Consider the following 16,326-nt stretch of genomic DNA (forward strand, 5'->3'; position numbering starts at 1 on the left):
ATGACGGGGACAGAGGTGGCGACGAGGATGGAGGCGGTGACGAGGCGGCATGACGGAGGCAGCGGCGACGAGGGGGCGAGATGGAGGAGGCGGCGGTCCGGGCGCGGGCGAGGTGGTCGGGGCGGCGAGCGACGGCTCCAGGTGCAACGGGCGACGAGGAGAATGGTGGCTGGCGATGGAGCAGGCGGACGGGCGCGGATCTTGGTAGTGGTGAAAATTTGCCCAAGTGTTGAAGGGTGCAGCTTGTAATTGAACCCGGGACTAATGGGGGATTTTATCGCGGGTGCGAATAGCAACTAGGACAAAAGGCGCCTCCTTTTATCCCGGTTTGAAACTGGAACCGGGATAAAAGGGTATTTTTCGGGGCCTTTTCCCATTTTTCATCTCCCGCCTGTTTTTTAGAAATGGATTTTATTTATGTTTTCACTGGATTTCAGGATCAAAAAGTAAAAACTTTACATATTTCGAACATGCAAAAATATATTAAATTAGCAAGTACGGAGTTTCTTCTTTGGATAGCAAGATGCTTGGGTCAACTTGAATAGCGAATGGAGGCATGCCATCGAACTGATCATAATCATATGATTGGTCTGTTTTATCCTCGACTCCCATGATTTTTATTTTACCTGGAAAAACTATGTGGCGCTTTGGCTCCCATGGCTCTTCTGGATTTCTCTTTGCTAGACATGTCCTTCACATAGAAAACCTGATGCATATCATTGGCAAGTACAAATGATTCATCACTGTATCCAATCTTGCTCCGGTCCACTATTGTCATTCCATACTGATCTTTGGTTACACTAGTTAGCTTCACCCATTTGCAACGAAACAGAGGGATGTACAGCTTCACCCCTTTTGTCCCGAGCCAACTTTAAACCGGGATAAAAGGGGGCGCATGGAAGGTGAGTTCTCTACTAGTCTATGCTGCCGATGAGTTAATTAGTACGTATTCGTTTTGACAAGGTAAATATAATCCACATAAATCGAGTAAACTAAATAATCTCTATATATACAATGCATTATCACTAAGCATCTCTTAGCCACCCACGGTCTTTTACTAATTTTGCATGGGCATAAAATGGATAGCATCATAAAAAAAAACCTTCAACCTTCCATATCATACAAAATAAAACATGTGGCAACCGCTAAGAAAGTGGCCATGAGACTGCGAACATGGACTGTTGGAAAGGTGATGGCCTTTTGGTCCCATGGCAAATATAGAACTCTTTTACAGTACATAATACTACTACTTAGTGGTATATAGTATATATAAGATGTAACTGTTCATTATTATGGATAATTTAGTTATTATTACATTGTAAAAAGTGATATTTCAAATGGAATGGTCTCTTAAACTTTATGCTAGTGTCAAAAATAAAATTATAGTAATGTCATTTGTGTTTTTTTACCATAATATCCTTATACTACCTATACTACTCATGTATCCTACCCATACCATAGGTGAAGGTTACAATAGTATACAATTAATCTTGACCGTCGGATGTTTTTATGCTAGCTCTTTTCAAACACTAATATAGGCTAGTATTATGTACAGTAAAAGAGCTCGCCAAATAACACAAACAGACCTCCAGAGAAAAACGTGTATGCAGGTGCAAGTCGGCAAACGTTTTGTTTATCCTATTTTCTGATAGATGCAGATAGCCACGTCGCAGTCGTCCCTAGGCATGGGCCACTGCTGAAAAAAACAATCAAAAAGTCCCATATGGTGTCATTCATTTTCAAGCAGAAGTCATTGTTTTTAGTGATCAATAGTTGTTATGCAGTATTATTGCAGTTTGGCTGAACCAACAACCCTTGTAAAGTGGTGAAACCAAAACCCCTGGCCATTTCCATTATCTTTACGGTGGTGTTAGTAGGGATGCAAGTTATATATATTTTGGGTCATTGCATTGGGTCGATCTAAAAAGTTGATAAAATGAACTAGAATGGCATTCCATATAAATAATTTGGGAGGATAAATAAACTAGAGTGGCATGCCATCATAATTAATCAGCTGACCCAGAAAACACTATTGGGTACCCACTGCATCCCTAGATGTTACGGAGAAGTAACGCTAATTTCTACACTTCTCAGCCCTACAATTATCATTCTTTTTATTGTTTTGTCCTTATCAAAGAGTGTAAACTAGCAGGAACAAGAATAAGAAACTATTAGATATTGAGATGGTTAGCTTACCTTATTTTTTTCATCATAATGTACTTTTAAGAATATTATCATAATGTATTCAGTTTACCGCTGGCCAAGCATTTTTTTAACAATACACAACAACAAAAGATATGGAATATTAATTACTAGAGTCATCACCACTTTCACAGGTATGGCCCTCTTTTCAAGACCAGCTTATTGGGGAAGCATGTAATTGTCTCCATGGACACGGAAGTCAACCGTTTTATATTCAGGCACGAAGATAAGCTGTTCAGGACATGGTACCCTAACACGCTGAAGAGCATATTTGGCAAGAAAACCATGAGAGATGTAGAATCCATTCACAAGTACGTGCGAAGCATCGGAGGTCCCGTCTTTGCTCCAAAAAACCTGAAGGAAGCGTTCATATTTGAAATGGAGAAAACCATCACAGAGTCCCTTAGAAGATGGGCTACTAATCCTAGCATCGAGGTGAAGCAGTCTCTGAGAAATGTAAGTTTCTTACTTACAACATTTTTCCTAAAAGAAACATGCGTGGCTACTGGCTCTTTGGAGTTACGTAATCCTTCGTACTTGAAATCAAATGTGCAGCATCAACAATCAAAAGAACAGTACTGGGGAACAAAACTGTACAACTGGTTCTAAATTGAGTTCATATATTGGAAACGGTTTATATAACTGATTTTGGAAACGGTTTTTGAACCCATAATCACTCCTGATTGTTGTCTCAAAACTATAGGGGTGCATACAGAATCACTATCACGTAGTTTTTGGACATCCTAGGTACTCATAGAACATAGATGATTACACATGGTTACAAACCAAAATTAATATGCAAATAATCTGAACAGTGATGATGGCATCTTTGCATGATATGAACTCTTTCTTTTTCTTGGTGGCCTTGCAGTCATTAGGCTCTTCTCTTTTGATGACTTGATCACCATGTCGGTTGTGGCAAGCTGCAAAATAAGCTTCACCTCTTGTATCCTTTGTAACAACAAGCTCCTTTGAAGCCATTGACATGTGCATGGCATTCTTCCCAGGTGACAAAATCTCCAGTTTGGTGGCCACAAGAATTAACATACCAAGTCATAATGGCAATCCTAAATATGTAAAATGATACAGTAAAAACAAATGAGATAAAGCACATAATTGTGAGCACAATATCTGAATGTAAAGTAATCATATAGGCAATGGAGTCCGCTCAGCAACTATAGAATGGAAATTCTTATGGCCGCCGAGAAACGGATTTCATTTTCATTTCCAGACAGCCACGCTCGGCTGGACCTTTTGCACACATCGGGCCAGGCTCAGCACCGAGTACAGGCAACCAAACTCACGAAACCTGCATCCCACGAGCCAAGCCAAACCAAATGTAGTGAACCAAACATGCCCTTAGTGCACATGCGTGGGAACATGTGAGTACATTATCTATGAACTAGTAGTCTACTTTTATCTCTTTTATGCTGATTTAGGCATCTTTATAGCTAGGTGATTAGACACTATTGGAGACACCATTTCGCAAAATTTTGGATCCAAGAAGTAACTCAAAAACAAAGCATTATAGTTGATTGGACATTAATTAACTGCATTTGGAAAGGTTTGTTTTTCAACTCCCCTCTCATATAGGAAATAGGGGCCTATTGCCTTGTCACATAGTAGCATTTCCAATCTAGTTAAAACAAAGTCATGTAGCTCTTCTTTGGAAAACATTTTCAAAAAATTAATTTCCATGAAAACCTGTATTTAAAAGAATATTTGATTTTATTAGGCGGTGAAGCTCCATTGCATTGGTCTTCCTCTAGTTTGTATCTTTGTCATTCAGCTAATCTAAATCTCAATTCAATTTATTAACTGTGTAAACAGAATAATCATTTCTTATTTTTAACTGCCGCAGATGATGTTTGATCTTATAATCAAGAAGCTTGTTGGCTTCGAGCCCAATAGCACAGGGTCCAAGGAGTTGAGAAAAAATATTGAATTATTCTTCAAGGGCGTGATATCCTTCCCACTTCTGGTTCCGGGGACAAATTTTTATCAAGCCATGCAGGTGTGTGCATACGGTGTCACAGTATAATTTATCAGATTTACTACTCCTCAAATGTTTGATTTTTAACTATCTCGCAATTACATAAACTTTGTACTAGAACTTTCAATTGGGGATGGGGATTCGGGGTTAGGGTTTCGGGGTAGGGTGGTTACCTCCATGTCCGGCTGTAGAGGAAATTCCGAGGTGGCTCGCCTGCTGGTTTTGAAGGTGGAAGAGACGGCAGCGGAGCAGAGGCAGCAAAGGACCCCAAGTAGGCGGTGGAGGCAGTGGGGGCATCTAGGCGAAACGGGTTAGCGTTAAGTGGTGGAGGAGGGTGGATGCGGAGGCGGCAGAGGCCCCTGGAGCAGGACGGGTGGTGGTCGCAGCAGGGGCATGGCATCGCGCGTCGCGCGAGAGGAAGATGAAGTAGAAGCTATTGCGTCATGTGCACCAAATAAGAAGACAAGAAGAAAGGGGCACGGATCCTGGCCGTTGGATCTATATCCAACGGCCACAAGCAGAGATTGGAAAGAAAAACAACTTTTGCATCGATTGATAATGAAACACATCCATAATTTTAGGTTCGTTGTTTCTACTAACACCCGGTCCAAATTTGGATGCCCCAGTAGTGGTCCATGAGCGCAGGTGCACACGTTTAGTACTATCTTGCTAGTTGAGTAAGAGTGGAGCCAACTTATAAGCTTCTATCCCCCAGCTATAGCACCTTTGTGTTAAACATTTTACACGAAGCGATGACGAAAGTGTAAGTAGGGTGCTATGTATATGCGTGCCCGCTCCTTGGAAGGGTTGGGTTGTGCGGCTTTGGATGATGGAGTGTTACAAGTCGTATTAGAGCCGACCCTCCTGGTTGCGTGTATGGATCAGTGTGTGGGCATATGGTGCATGGCGCGTGTGGGCTCAGAGTGGACACACAGCATGGCATATGGCGCCGACACTGGATGCACAGTCGTGCGCTAAGAGAGAACGTTCCTGGACCTTCGCCCAAGTGCGAGTGAGTTGGACCGACAAGGATGTTAGGGGTCCATGAACACAAGTGCGCATGTTTAGTACCACCTTCCTAGTTGAGCAATGGTGGAGTCAACTTATAAGCCTTTGTCCCCTAGCCGTAGCACCTTTGGGTTAACCCTTTTACATAAAGCGATGATGAAAGTGTAAGCAGGGTGCTATGTGTACATGTACCCGCCCTCGGAAGGGTTGGACGGTGCGGCTTTGGATGACGGGGTGTTACATATTGTCAAAACCCTTACAAATTATATGTCAAATCAAATTCCTAACTCAGATTATGCATCGTGATCATCTCCATGAGAGAGCTACGCAACAGTGCAGAATGTTGCACTCCAATTTGTGTTTCGACTACTAAAACCTGCCAAGCCGCCTTTCAAAATTGGCCTGGCTGATTCTGTCCGGTCAGGATTGTCAACACAAACTAATTTACTATATAACGAAACTCGACTTAATAAGGCTGGCTACAGATAATCTTTTCTAAAAAGATGATGTTGGCTTTTTATTTCTGAAAGCCAACAATAGCTGTTAGAAGATATTTTTAACTTTCCAGGCTCAAAAAAGCTACAAGAAACTCAAAAAATTGAACTTTACATCTGTCCATATAAACTCATCTCATATGGGCTTCTATCTTCTTGGAAGCTGCAAGAGAAGTTCTCTATTTGTTTAAGCTTCTAACTTTCACTTCTAACTTTCACACTGAGAAGCTGCCCAAAAACTCAAACAAACTGGTTGTTGGTGCAAATCTAGGACCAACACACGAAAAGCACTCGAACATGCGACGTGAAGAGAGGCTCCTTGCTACTCCTCTACACAGGTCGGTCAGACCGGTTTCACTGGGGAACCCGAGAAGCCAACGAACGCCTGCCCGGGAGGGACCCCATTGGGCAGGCGCACCGCGTACCTTGGGTTGTCCTAGGCTCAGCAGGCTAACTAGGACGTCTCCTCATGCTATGGAGATAGGATAAGAACATCACATGGGGTTGGAAAACTAGGGAAAGGAGGAAGAAAGGTAAAAAGATAAAAGATAAATTTGATAATTCAATTGGGATGCTCTCAATCGGCTGTAGCCCTTTAAATTTATAGGGTGGGGAGGTCTTGCCTCATTAGAAGTCGAAACCCTAATGAATTCCTTGTCAAAATACAACTCCTAACTCATACTACACAGACCAAACCGGTTTGATCGTCCTGGGAAACCAGCCTGGCCGGTTTTCCTAGGTGCAGATCTTCTCGAGGTCATAACTCTCTCATCTGAATTCCAAATCGAGCGTTCTACATATGTATTTTGATCTACTCGACGAGAGCTACACAATGGTGAAGTCCAATTTTCATTTTGAGGACTTTGGTGTAACCGGTCTGACCGATGGGGAGACCAGCTCAGAGATCTAATCATCCAGCTCTGCCAATTTTGACCTCGAACACATGCCCCCCTATTTTATGGCAAAGCTTGCATGCCAAAAAACATTCTCAATGATCCAAATTGTCTAAAGATGATGATAAACAATACATCGCCCATATGATGGTTTTTTTGTGGATGCTAATGTAGCCGAAACAAAATCCTAGCAAGTACAACAGGTATGAAACTACTATTTTAGCTTTGAGCATCTCAGCATATCTAATAGCAGAAATCTTGATCTGACCATGGCGGTCAATTTGCATTTGAGGATTTTGGTCCAATCGGTCTGACCGGTGGGGAGACCGGTTCAGAGACGTGATCATCCAGCTCTGCCAATTTTGATCTCGAACACAGGCCAAATCAACAAAGTTCTGGCAATAAGCTGAGCCTACAGAATGGAGCAGATTGTTTAGATGGCATGAGCAAAAATTAAGTGTTTTTAAGAAAAAGGGCCCTTAAGTTTTGCCACTGCCCAGCCTTCATTGGTGGCCATAAATAAGCTGACTCCACCTTGGCGCAACCAAATAAAAAAATCGCAGAGCTCCAGAATCAAACTTAGGACCAGGAGGATCAAACCTTGTGGCGCTCCTACTGAGCTAACGCTCACGAACGAAAACTAAGTTTGTCCATGATATTTATCTCAGACAATTTAAATTTTAATTTTAGTGAAAAATATTAGAGAATCATCATTGTAGTGTCGTATGTATTAACTTTTCCCTTGATCTTTTGCATACCAAGGGAAGGAAACACGTGCAAAAAATTCTAAAAGATTTGTTGAAACAAAGGACTACTGCACCACAAAAAAAGTACGGTGACTTTTTGGACGTAGTTCTGGATGAACTACAGAGTGGACGAGCATTACTGGATGAGAATTTTCTGGTGGATACCGTTGCTGGATTCATTTTCGCTGGTGTTGCATTAACACCAACAACACTCACTGCAGGCATGAAGTTCCTCACAGACAGTCCAAATGTAGTGGAAGCACTCTCGGTTAGTGTTTCTCTCTGAAGTTTTAAATAATAACACTGCTTTGTGTTGCGGTACTTTTACACGTATAAATAATTCTACTCAGATACTAGTACATATACCGACAGATTTTATAAACATCATCAAGAAATATTATCCATTCCCTTTTGCAGGAGGAGCATGATACAATACTCAAAAATCGAGATGAAACTCAACCTACAATCACATGGGAGGAGTTCAAGACCATGAAATTCACTGATCAGGTAAAATTATTTGGAACACTAGTGTATCCAGTACGGTGCTAACATCAACTAGTATTTTCATGCAATAATCAAAAGGTGATGTGTTCCTATCAAATAAAGTAGATGTTACATGCATCTTGCCTTTTAGGAGGTAAGACTTGAAACAAATTTCAGACCTCACTACTACAAAAATGGTATGTAAGAGCAGCATTTTCAATTCTTCGGAAATTCAATTTTTAGTGTTTCAAGACAAGGAATTTACTCCTACAAACACAGAGTTGAGTCATTGTAAATTAATTAGGACCAGATTAACTAGAGAACTATATGAAGTATCAGAAGACTTTACTGTGATGAACAATGTGTAGGAACAAATATTTGAATTTCAATTGTTTATTGTTTTACAACGAGGAATTACTCCAACACACACAGAGTTGAAGCTGCAAATTAATTAGGACCAGTTTAACTAAAGAGATACTAAAGATGTATCGTAAGACTTCACTGTGATGAACTAGCAAATAAAAATATTAAGTAGTAATGCTCAATGTTTAAAACAGGGGTTTAGTCCGATCATGTCCTTGTGTGCGTTTTTTCTTGATAAGTAAGAGTAATACTATTGGTTTACATCCCTCATCCTGGTCCAAGGTGGCGTGATGTCCTGTAATTTGGACCTTTATTCTCTCTTAATCAAAGATACGCAGCTCTCCTACGTGTTCGAGAAAAAGTAATGCTCAATGATCTTCTTTATGAACTAAACGTGTTATTATAGCAGGTGCTGTCAAATTTAGTGTGTGGTTAGTTGAAACTTAATGTTAAGATAAATACAATTGGCATTTTTCCTGTGTGTCCTAGTTTTTTATATTTGCATGGGCATGTTCAACTCTTAGCTTCAGGCACAGTATCTTTTTTAGCAAAACTGATATTTGTTTTTGTATCTGAAGGTTATTAATGAGATACTTCGCTTGAGTAGCAATGGCCCTGGGATTACTAGGCAGGCCTTGAAGGATGTACAATATAATGGTACATGCATCTAATCTTCTATGATTATAAATTCATTATGGTCGTCATTACCAAAACCCAACTTCAAGACTGGCTGAAACTTTTCGGCTGGGACCAACTTAACATTATGTAATGCTGACAAGAATTTATTTCTAATCATGTAAATTTATGATGCAGGCTATACGATTCCAGCTGGATGGGTTGTCATGATCAGTCCCATGTCAGTTCATCTAAATCCTGACATTTTTGAAGATCCACTCACCTTTAATCCATGGAGGTGGCAGGTTATTACTGAAAACACTAGACTAAACTACCTTAAATCATTAAAATGAGTTTCAGACTTAAATACAAGATTCAAGGATTTTCACTAACATGTTTGTATCACAAAAATATACCTGTATATTATCATATAGAAATGTGCAAATGTAAAAAGAACAGTTCGAAAACATAGGCTTCATCGCAGCCTAAATTGCACTTATATCACAAGCATACACACAAATTACAGAAGAACCATAGTATTGATGTAATGATCATGCATGGTGATAGAGGAAATAAATGCTAAATATTTTTATTCCATTCAATGATTTCAAGTTATGTTTACATATTTTTTTTTGCTACACTCTCCTTAAAGCTAGAATAATCAGCATCCAAATAGGCCTAATTATTCTCCCTCGTGTCTTCCCATGATACAATATAATGCACTCATTTAATGTGCATGAGAAATTGACTATATTATTTTAAATCAGGTGAAGTATGCTGCAAAAATGTGAATCAATTTATGATGAGCACATGTTAAATCAATTTGAGCGTGCATCAATGAACTAAAAAACTTGCAGGAAGAAAATGCAAATTCACTAATGAAGCACTTCATGCCATTTGGAGACGGAAAAAGGCACTGCATGGGTGCCAACTTCACTAAGTTTCAGATTGCAATGTTCCTCCACACCTTGGTGACCAAATACAGGTACATAATAATAAGTTCATATGTTTACATAATACATTTTCTTACAAGCTACTAGTTCAATGAAATGTGTACTAATGCATAGAAAGCCCAGTATGGTATTAAAAGGAATCTTTTATATATATCAACGAGTATGCTCAGAACGTTTGTTCTATTATTGCATATATTTGCGCAATGTATTTTATACATGTTTGTTTTTGGAGTACTCAGATGGAAGGAGATCAAAAGAGGTGAAACGTTCCGTATTGCAGATCTTGCATTCCCACAAGACTATCACATTAAACTGCTCCCTAGGTCCTGATAATAATATAATTGAGATGCTGAGTACATGTCCTCTCTGCCTCCTTGGGTAAACACAATATGTGCCAATATTGTGGTTTTAGCAACAAGTGTGTTGTGTGTGAGAACAGATAAAAATTATCTTTATCAGTGTGTGATAACTGATAAGTATGTGAATATTGCTGTTGGCCCGTGTAGACCTCCGTTTAATTTTTGTTCCTAACAAAGGTTTGTAGGAAATTAAAACAACTACTCACCTCAACTATATAAGTGACAGTACATAAGGGTCAAATGGAAGGAAAACTACGGTAAGTTTGCTCTCCTCGTGGAGGGGTTGGACGGGGCTTCCACTAGTCCCTCATGCGTCATCATGGCCACTACCGACGAGTTCCTCCGCCCCTAGCACGAATCGACCTTTAATTTGCCTCCCTAAGTCGCCGAGGCAGCAGCAAATCGTCGTCTCACAGTGCACACGGACTCGATTCTGGGAACTAGTCCATCAACCCGTGGTCCTGCACGGGTTAATATTTTTAGAAGCTATTATATTTGAAAAAATTTAGAAATTAAACTTCTAGCTAATAATCAAAATTGATTACCTACTACTCTCTTATTTTTTTCAATACATCAACATAATACTTATATAGATATATACCTATCTTTGTCCAGTTATGATTGATTTTTAATTAATAATTACTCTATGCACTTTTTCATCCATATTCATACTTTTTCCATTTTGTATCGCACCTCCAATCCTCCATACATTATGTTTAGCATACAAATCAATATTTTTCATCGATTCCTCACATACATGTATAAATGGTCTAAACGGTGACACTCATCATATCTATATACTTTAACTTAGTATTTTTATATTAAAAATAACATATATAAGTAATTTAGAATTATATATTAGTTTATTTTTGACATTTATGTATGATGCACATGAAGATAATTAGATTAAGATTTAGATGTTTAATTTAGGTTATTTTTAATAACAACTTACGTGGGTAATATAGATTAAATTTTAGAATGACATTTTAAGTTATGCTTTATAATGATATTGTTGGCGCTAGAAATCAGCTGATTGAATCTCTAGCGTCGGACACACGACCCGGGAGAATCTGCTTAACTCCTGTTCGGGTGATTGCCCTGGTGCGGTTCGCGCGGCGTGCCAGCCAATCTGACCTGTTGATTGGCAAGAAAAGAAACATGTCAGATCCTAGAGGTTACGATCGGCTAAGGTTCCGATCTCGAGAAAAACTTATCAGCGAATCGGCCGATTTGCTGTAATAAAGAAATCGGCTATAATACAGCCGATTACCAGGCAACGTTGGTAAAGAAAACTACTAGAGTAACCTAAACAACGCTACAGTAGCAATACTAGGAATAGATCTAAATCGGCTATGTGGAAAGCAGTAAATTAAGTAACAAGATATGGGAAAACCGAAAGTTCCAATTCCAAGCTTGATAATTGGTGACAAAACTAGAACAACATGTAAAACCTAGAATTCTAGTGAATATCGATAACTAGTGAATAAATCTAAACGAAATGACAACGATGCGCCCGAAGTTAAAGCTTAGATATTACTCGATAAGCGGAACTTACAGAATCGGCCGGAGATCAAATTGATGCAGCCCCGCCAACCCGTACGAACTCGTGAAAAGAAGAAAAGTATTGGCGAAGTCGCCTGCTCGAAAGTAAGTGCGAGAAAATAGTAGTTTGTTGTATTGATTTGATGATGATTACAGATCTATGAAGGCGGCTATTTATAGCCTGTTACAACCAATCTCTTAACCGACTAGGACTCTATCTCTAATTTTAAACGAAAACAAATATTTACAAGTATGATTCGTATTGGAGTTGATCATCGCGCTCACATGGGCCGATCTCCTCTTTATCTTCATAATTCATTTTAAGCCCATATTGGCCCAATTGCTCCAGCCTCCCAATCGGCCGATTTCCACCAACTCCATCCGCTGAAATACTGCAGCACCAATCGGCCGATCTTCAACTGTAGCACCAATCGACCGATTCCCAATCGTGACCTCCGTGTTTTGCCGCATCTCCTGATTTCTTCCCTTCTTGACACCGATTTCGTACGTGTCAAAATCTGGTGTCAACAGATATGTATTAGTAAATTGGATGAAGATTATGGGATTACTTTAGATTATTTTTTATAATAGCTGAGCTCGGTAATTTAGATATAGGTTTAGAGCTCATTTTTAAATATTTTCACAATGATAGTGGTGAAAATATAATAGATCAATGGCTATGATTATTAGAGTTTATATGATTGGTGTTTGATGTTTTTGATTTTTATGGGAATTTGTCTCTTTTTTTGTAGCTTGTCTCATGGGAACTAATGCGGAGTCTCGAATGGAAAAAAAATGGGACTACATTGCTAAAAAATATTACCATAAGCTACCTCTCGTTTGTTAAATATTCAAACACAATAGATATATATTATTATCTTCATCCAATTGTGATAGATTTTAGTTAGTAATTACTCTATAATATTTTCATCCACATTTATAATCTTTAACTTTTCACTTTGCATCGCAGGTATGCGCTTGAATTTGTTTAATGAACCCTAAGTTTGTGATACAATTTTAACATAGAAATATATATTATCATTACTTCCTCTATATCTTTATAAATGGTGACACATCATGTGTATAGAACTTAATTATTATATCATATACCAATAGTGCAAGATATAGACGATTTAGAATCATATATTGCTGTATATTTTTAATTAAGGTTATTTGATTCAAACGTAGGGTTATCATGTTATTTTTAATAATGGCATATGTGGGTAATATAGATGCAAATTTAACGGGTTACTTTAAGTTTTTAAGTTTTTAAGTAATAGCGGTGGGCAATTTGGTTGCAAATTAGGGGGTTATTTTAAATATTATTTATAATGGCATAAGTGGGTAATTTTGATGAAGATTAAGGGGTTATTTTAGTTTATTTTATATAATGGCAGAGGTGGGTAATTTATATATAGATTTAGGAGGTTACTTTAGGCTATTTTCATAATGGCATAGGTGAGTAATTTTTTAGAAAACATAATAGATCTAATGGCTATGATGATTTGAATCTATCGATCGATGGTCGGATGTTTTGCTTTTTTGTGAGAATTTCTAGGGTTTCTCTCTTTTTCTAGAGTGTCCACCTAGGAATCCTAGGTGGCTTCACCTGGAGGCTTCAAAAGGAGCCTCCAATTAGTAACAGTAAGATAAGGAGATCACGGCAAGAAAAGGTCAACAAGCCTTGCGCAACAGACATATATAGTTGGTATCCTCCAGTACCGGCCGCTAACCCTTGTGCTACCGAGGATTGCAATTTTGCAAGTTCATCGGCAAAACAGTCGCCTGTTTACGCTAGTACCTCAAGCTACGAGTCCAAACCTATTAATCCCGTACAGATTATTGTTACTATGCTTTGTGATAAACATAGTGCCAACGTCCTCGCGATGAACACTGTGTACAAGTGTTTAGAGTCAAATTAATATCTATCTATGTCCCCAACTACTGAAATAATTTAATTTTTAGTTTAACCAAAAATGGATCGGTATTTAATATGATTAGTTTGGGCAGATCCGCTGATGGTTGCAATAAGGATTCTGCACACGACAAGACAAACCCACATTAACGGACACAGGCTTGTCAATGTCGTTGAGCAACATTTTACCAGCTGATGAAAGCACTGGTACGTTTGAACGGGACGAGTGTATGGCAATATATGCATACCTAATACAAACCTATGTTTCTCACTTCTTCGGTGCACTATATATGAAGCGCTTTAGCAGTATGCTAGAGATCATGTGTCAAAATCTGTAACTCAGGCATTCTCATGAATATAAGGTGGGATTGTTGTTGTAGCCACGATGACGTATCAAAAGGTTTGCAAGGACCCATAATGGCCGGTGTTGCGGTATAGATACAAGCTTCGGCTAAACCTCGTCAACAAAAAATTATTTGTGATCTTACAAGTTCATCGGTAGTCTAACAATCCCTTCCCTATGGCGAGCACTGGAGGCTCCTGCGCCGGATTCTCATCAAGGTTCTAGGATTTGAAATGTGAAAAATTTCGGTCCTGATCGAGATGGGTGAATTTCGGAAATTTCGGACCGGAATTCGGTTGTTTGACCGGTCAACGAATTCATTTTTATATGAAATTTGGCTACAATTAGATGGAGATTTAGGAATTGAGTACTCCCAGAGAAGATAGTGGGAGAGAACTAGGGAGATATTGTGAGGAGCTTAGGAGAAAGATGGCGAAAACATGATGTTTCTGCGTTCATCAGTTGTTACAAAATTCAAGAGGCTAAAAGAGTTATATAACTAAAGTTTATTCATATCTTTATAGCTGAAGGGTACATGGGGCTGCATAGATCTTAACGATGGTAGAAAAATTCTAATTTATTCGAATTTTTTGATCATTTCAATTTCGTTTCGGTCCTAACCGAAATGGGTGAATTTCAGTGAAATTCGGTCATTTCGGACCGAATCCCAGAACCATGATCCTCGTGACCGAGCTCCTCGGCGCGCGTCGCGTCGCGGCGTTCCGGCGGATCTGGCAGGACGAGGCGGCGCGCCTCCTCTCGTCGCTCGCATCGTCATCCTCCCCTCCGGCGGGCCAGCCCGTCAACGTCGTCGAGCTGCTCGCGGAGTTCATCGCCGACTCGTCGGTGCGCGCCATATTCGGCAACAGGCTTACGGACCGGGCGGCGTTCCTGAGGATGAGGAAGGAAGGACCGGAGTTCTCATCGCTCTTCAAGCTCCGCGACCTCTTCCTGTTGTCGCGGCTCGTGCGGATGCTGCCACGGAGCGGCAAGGCGGAGCGGCACTGGCGGGAGGTGTCCCGGCTCATCGGAGACATCCTCCGGCTCCACGAGGAGAGGAGGGCCGCCGCCGGAGATGGAGACGGTGACCAGGACATGATCGACGTGCTGCTAAGGATACAAAAGGAGAGCGGCATGCGAGTTTATCTCACCCCAGGAGTCATCAAGTCTGTTGTGATGGAGAATTTGCCCTGGGATTGATTTCGCGGAAGCAAACATCGAGATTGCTTTGGCTAGCCTTCTATACCATTTTGATTGGGATACTACCTCCGTTCCTTTTTAAATGACGTTTTAGCCTATTTCCAGTACAAAATTCCTGTCCGAAACGACAAACATTCACGAACGGCGGTAGTATGACAGAAGGCTTTGGGATTGCAGCTAATAAGAGGAAGGCCGACCTTCTCTTACACCCAATTCCCCGTATACCACTTGTATATGAATAGAACTTGATAACTTATGAATATACTACATAGTACTACTACGTATAAGTGCTTCAATTCCTGCATTATGCCATGTCACTTTAATTAGCTTGCACCAATTATAAATGTTTTATGACTTATTTGAGCGAATAATTTCTTTCACGATCTACCTAAAACTAAATCACTCATTGTTGTACTTATGGTGCAATTTACAACTGCAGGTTGTCCTTTTTCTTAAGGACGCTATATTGATACAGATGCTCATATAAGAAAAAATGATTATATTTAAGTTGTATTGATAATAAACACTAATTTTGTTTTCCTTTGTTAGACAATTAAACTTATCATTTGGAACGGATCATAGGCCTGGCCCATAGCTGAGTAGTGACAAGTGAAATGAGACAAGGATATGATGGATCTTTCATACAAGCTGCACCGATAGATTCCAACTCGCTCCTGCAGGGAATAGCTATTGAGAAAAGAGTAGCTCAGTGACAAAATTGACCAAAATGTAAAAGCTCAGAGATACCTCCAAAGTATATTTCTGACTCTATATACTGCATTACTCATAGATGACTTTTCTTTGCTGAACAAAGTCAACTTTTTAGCTTGCTAAACGTTTTGTACCATTTATGCAGTGTGGTGCAACTTTTTGCCAGCTTGTGCTTAGCACCTAGCTGCTCAAGATTCCAATGAGCATGGTAGCTGACTTGTCGTACTCACCAACATAACTTGTTTAAAACCTACGAATAAACTTCTTCAGAGTTGATTAGGTCATGTGCCCCAACCACTTCAAATAAATCAAGTTCACTAAAAATGAATTAGCTAGCAATGTGATATGATAGTTTGGGTAGATCCAATAATGGTTCCCATAAGGATTCCACATACTACAATACAAACCTCCTTATGATGCGCATGCGCATGTGAATAGAATGTATAAACAAGCAATGGGGTGGAATTGACTAATCATATCACCAGCATGTTTGTTGACCAGGCCAG

At 39.7% G+C, this 16,326-nt stretch overlaps 2 protein-coding genes across 2 annotated transcripts; both read left to right on the top strand.

Annotated features, from left to right (window-relative positions):
• Positions 1-2,388: 2,388 nt before the first annotated feature.
• Positions 2,389-10,080, top strand: LOC140220282 (cytochrome P450 87A3-like). The gene is made up of 8 exons (XM_072290303.1): positions 2,389-2,658; positions 4,064-4,216; positions 7,461-7,604; positions 7,754-7,843; positions 8,761-8,839; positions 8,996-9,102; positions 9,655-9,782; positions 9,990-10,080. The coding sequence occupies exons 1-8, from the start codon at positions 2,389-2,391 to the stop codon at positions 10,078-10,080; spliced, it is 1,062 nt and encodes a 353-aa protein (XP_072146404.1).
• A 4,504-nt stretch (positions 10,081-14,584) lies between these two features.
• LOC140220283 (cytochrome P450 71D13-like) lies at positions 14,585-15,109 on the top strand. Its single transcript, XM_072290304.1, has one exon. The coding sequence runs from the start codon at positions 14,585-14,587 to the stop codon at positions 15,107-15,109; it is 525 nt and encodes a 174-aa protein (XP_072146405.1).
• Positions 15,110-16,326: the final 1,217 nt, after the last annotated feature.

This window comes from Setaria viridis, chromosome 8 (assembly GCF_005286985.2).
Source record: "Setaria viridis chromosome 8, Setaria_viridis_v4.0, whole genome shotgun sequence".
In the NCBI taxonomy this organism is placed as follows: domain Eukaryota; kingdom Viridiplantae; phylum Streptophyta; class Magnoliopsida; order Poales; family Poaceae; genus Setaria; species Setaria viridis.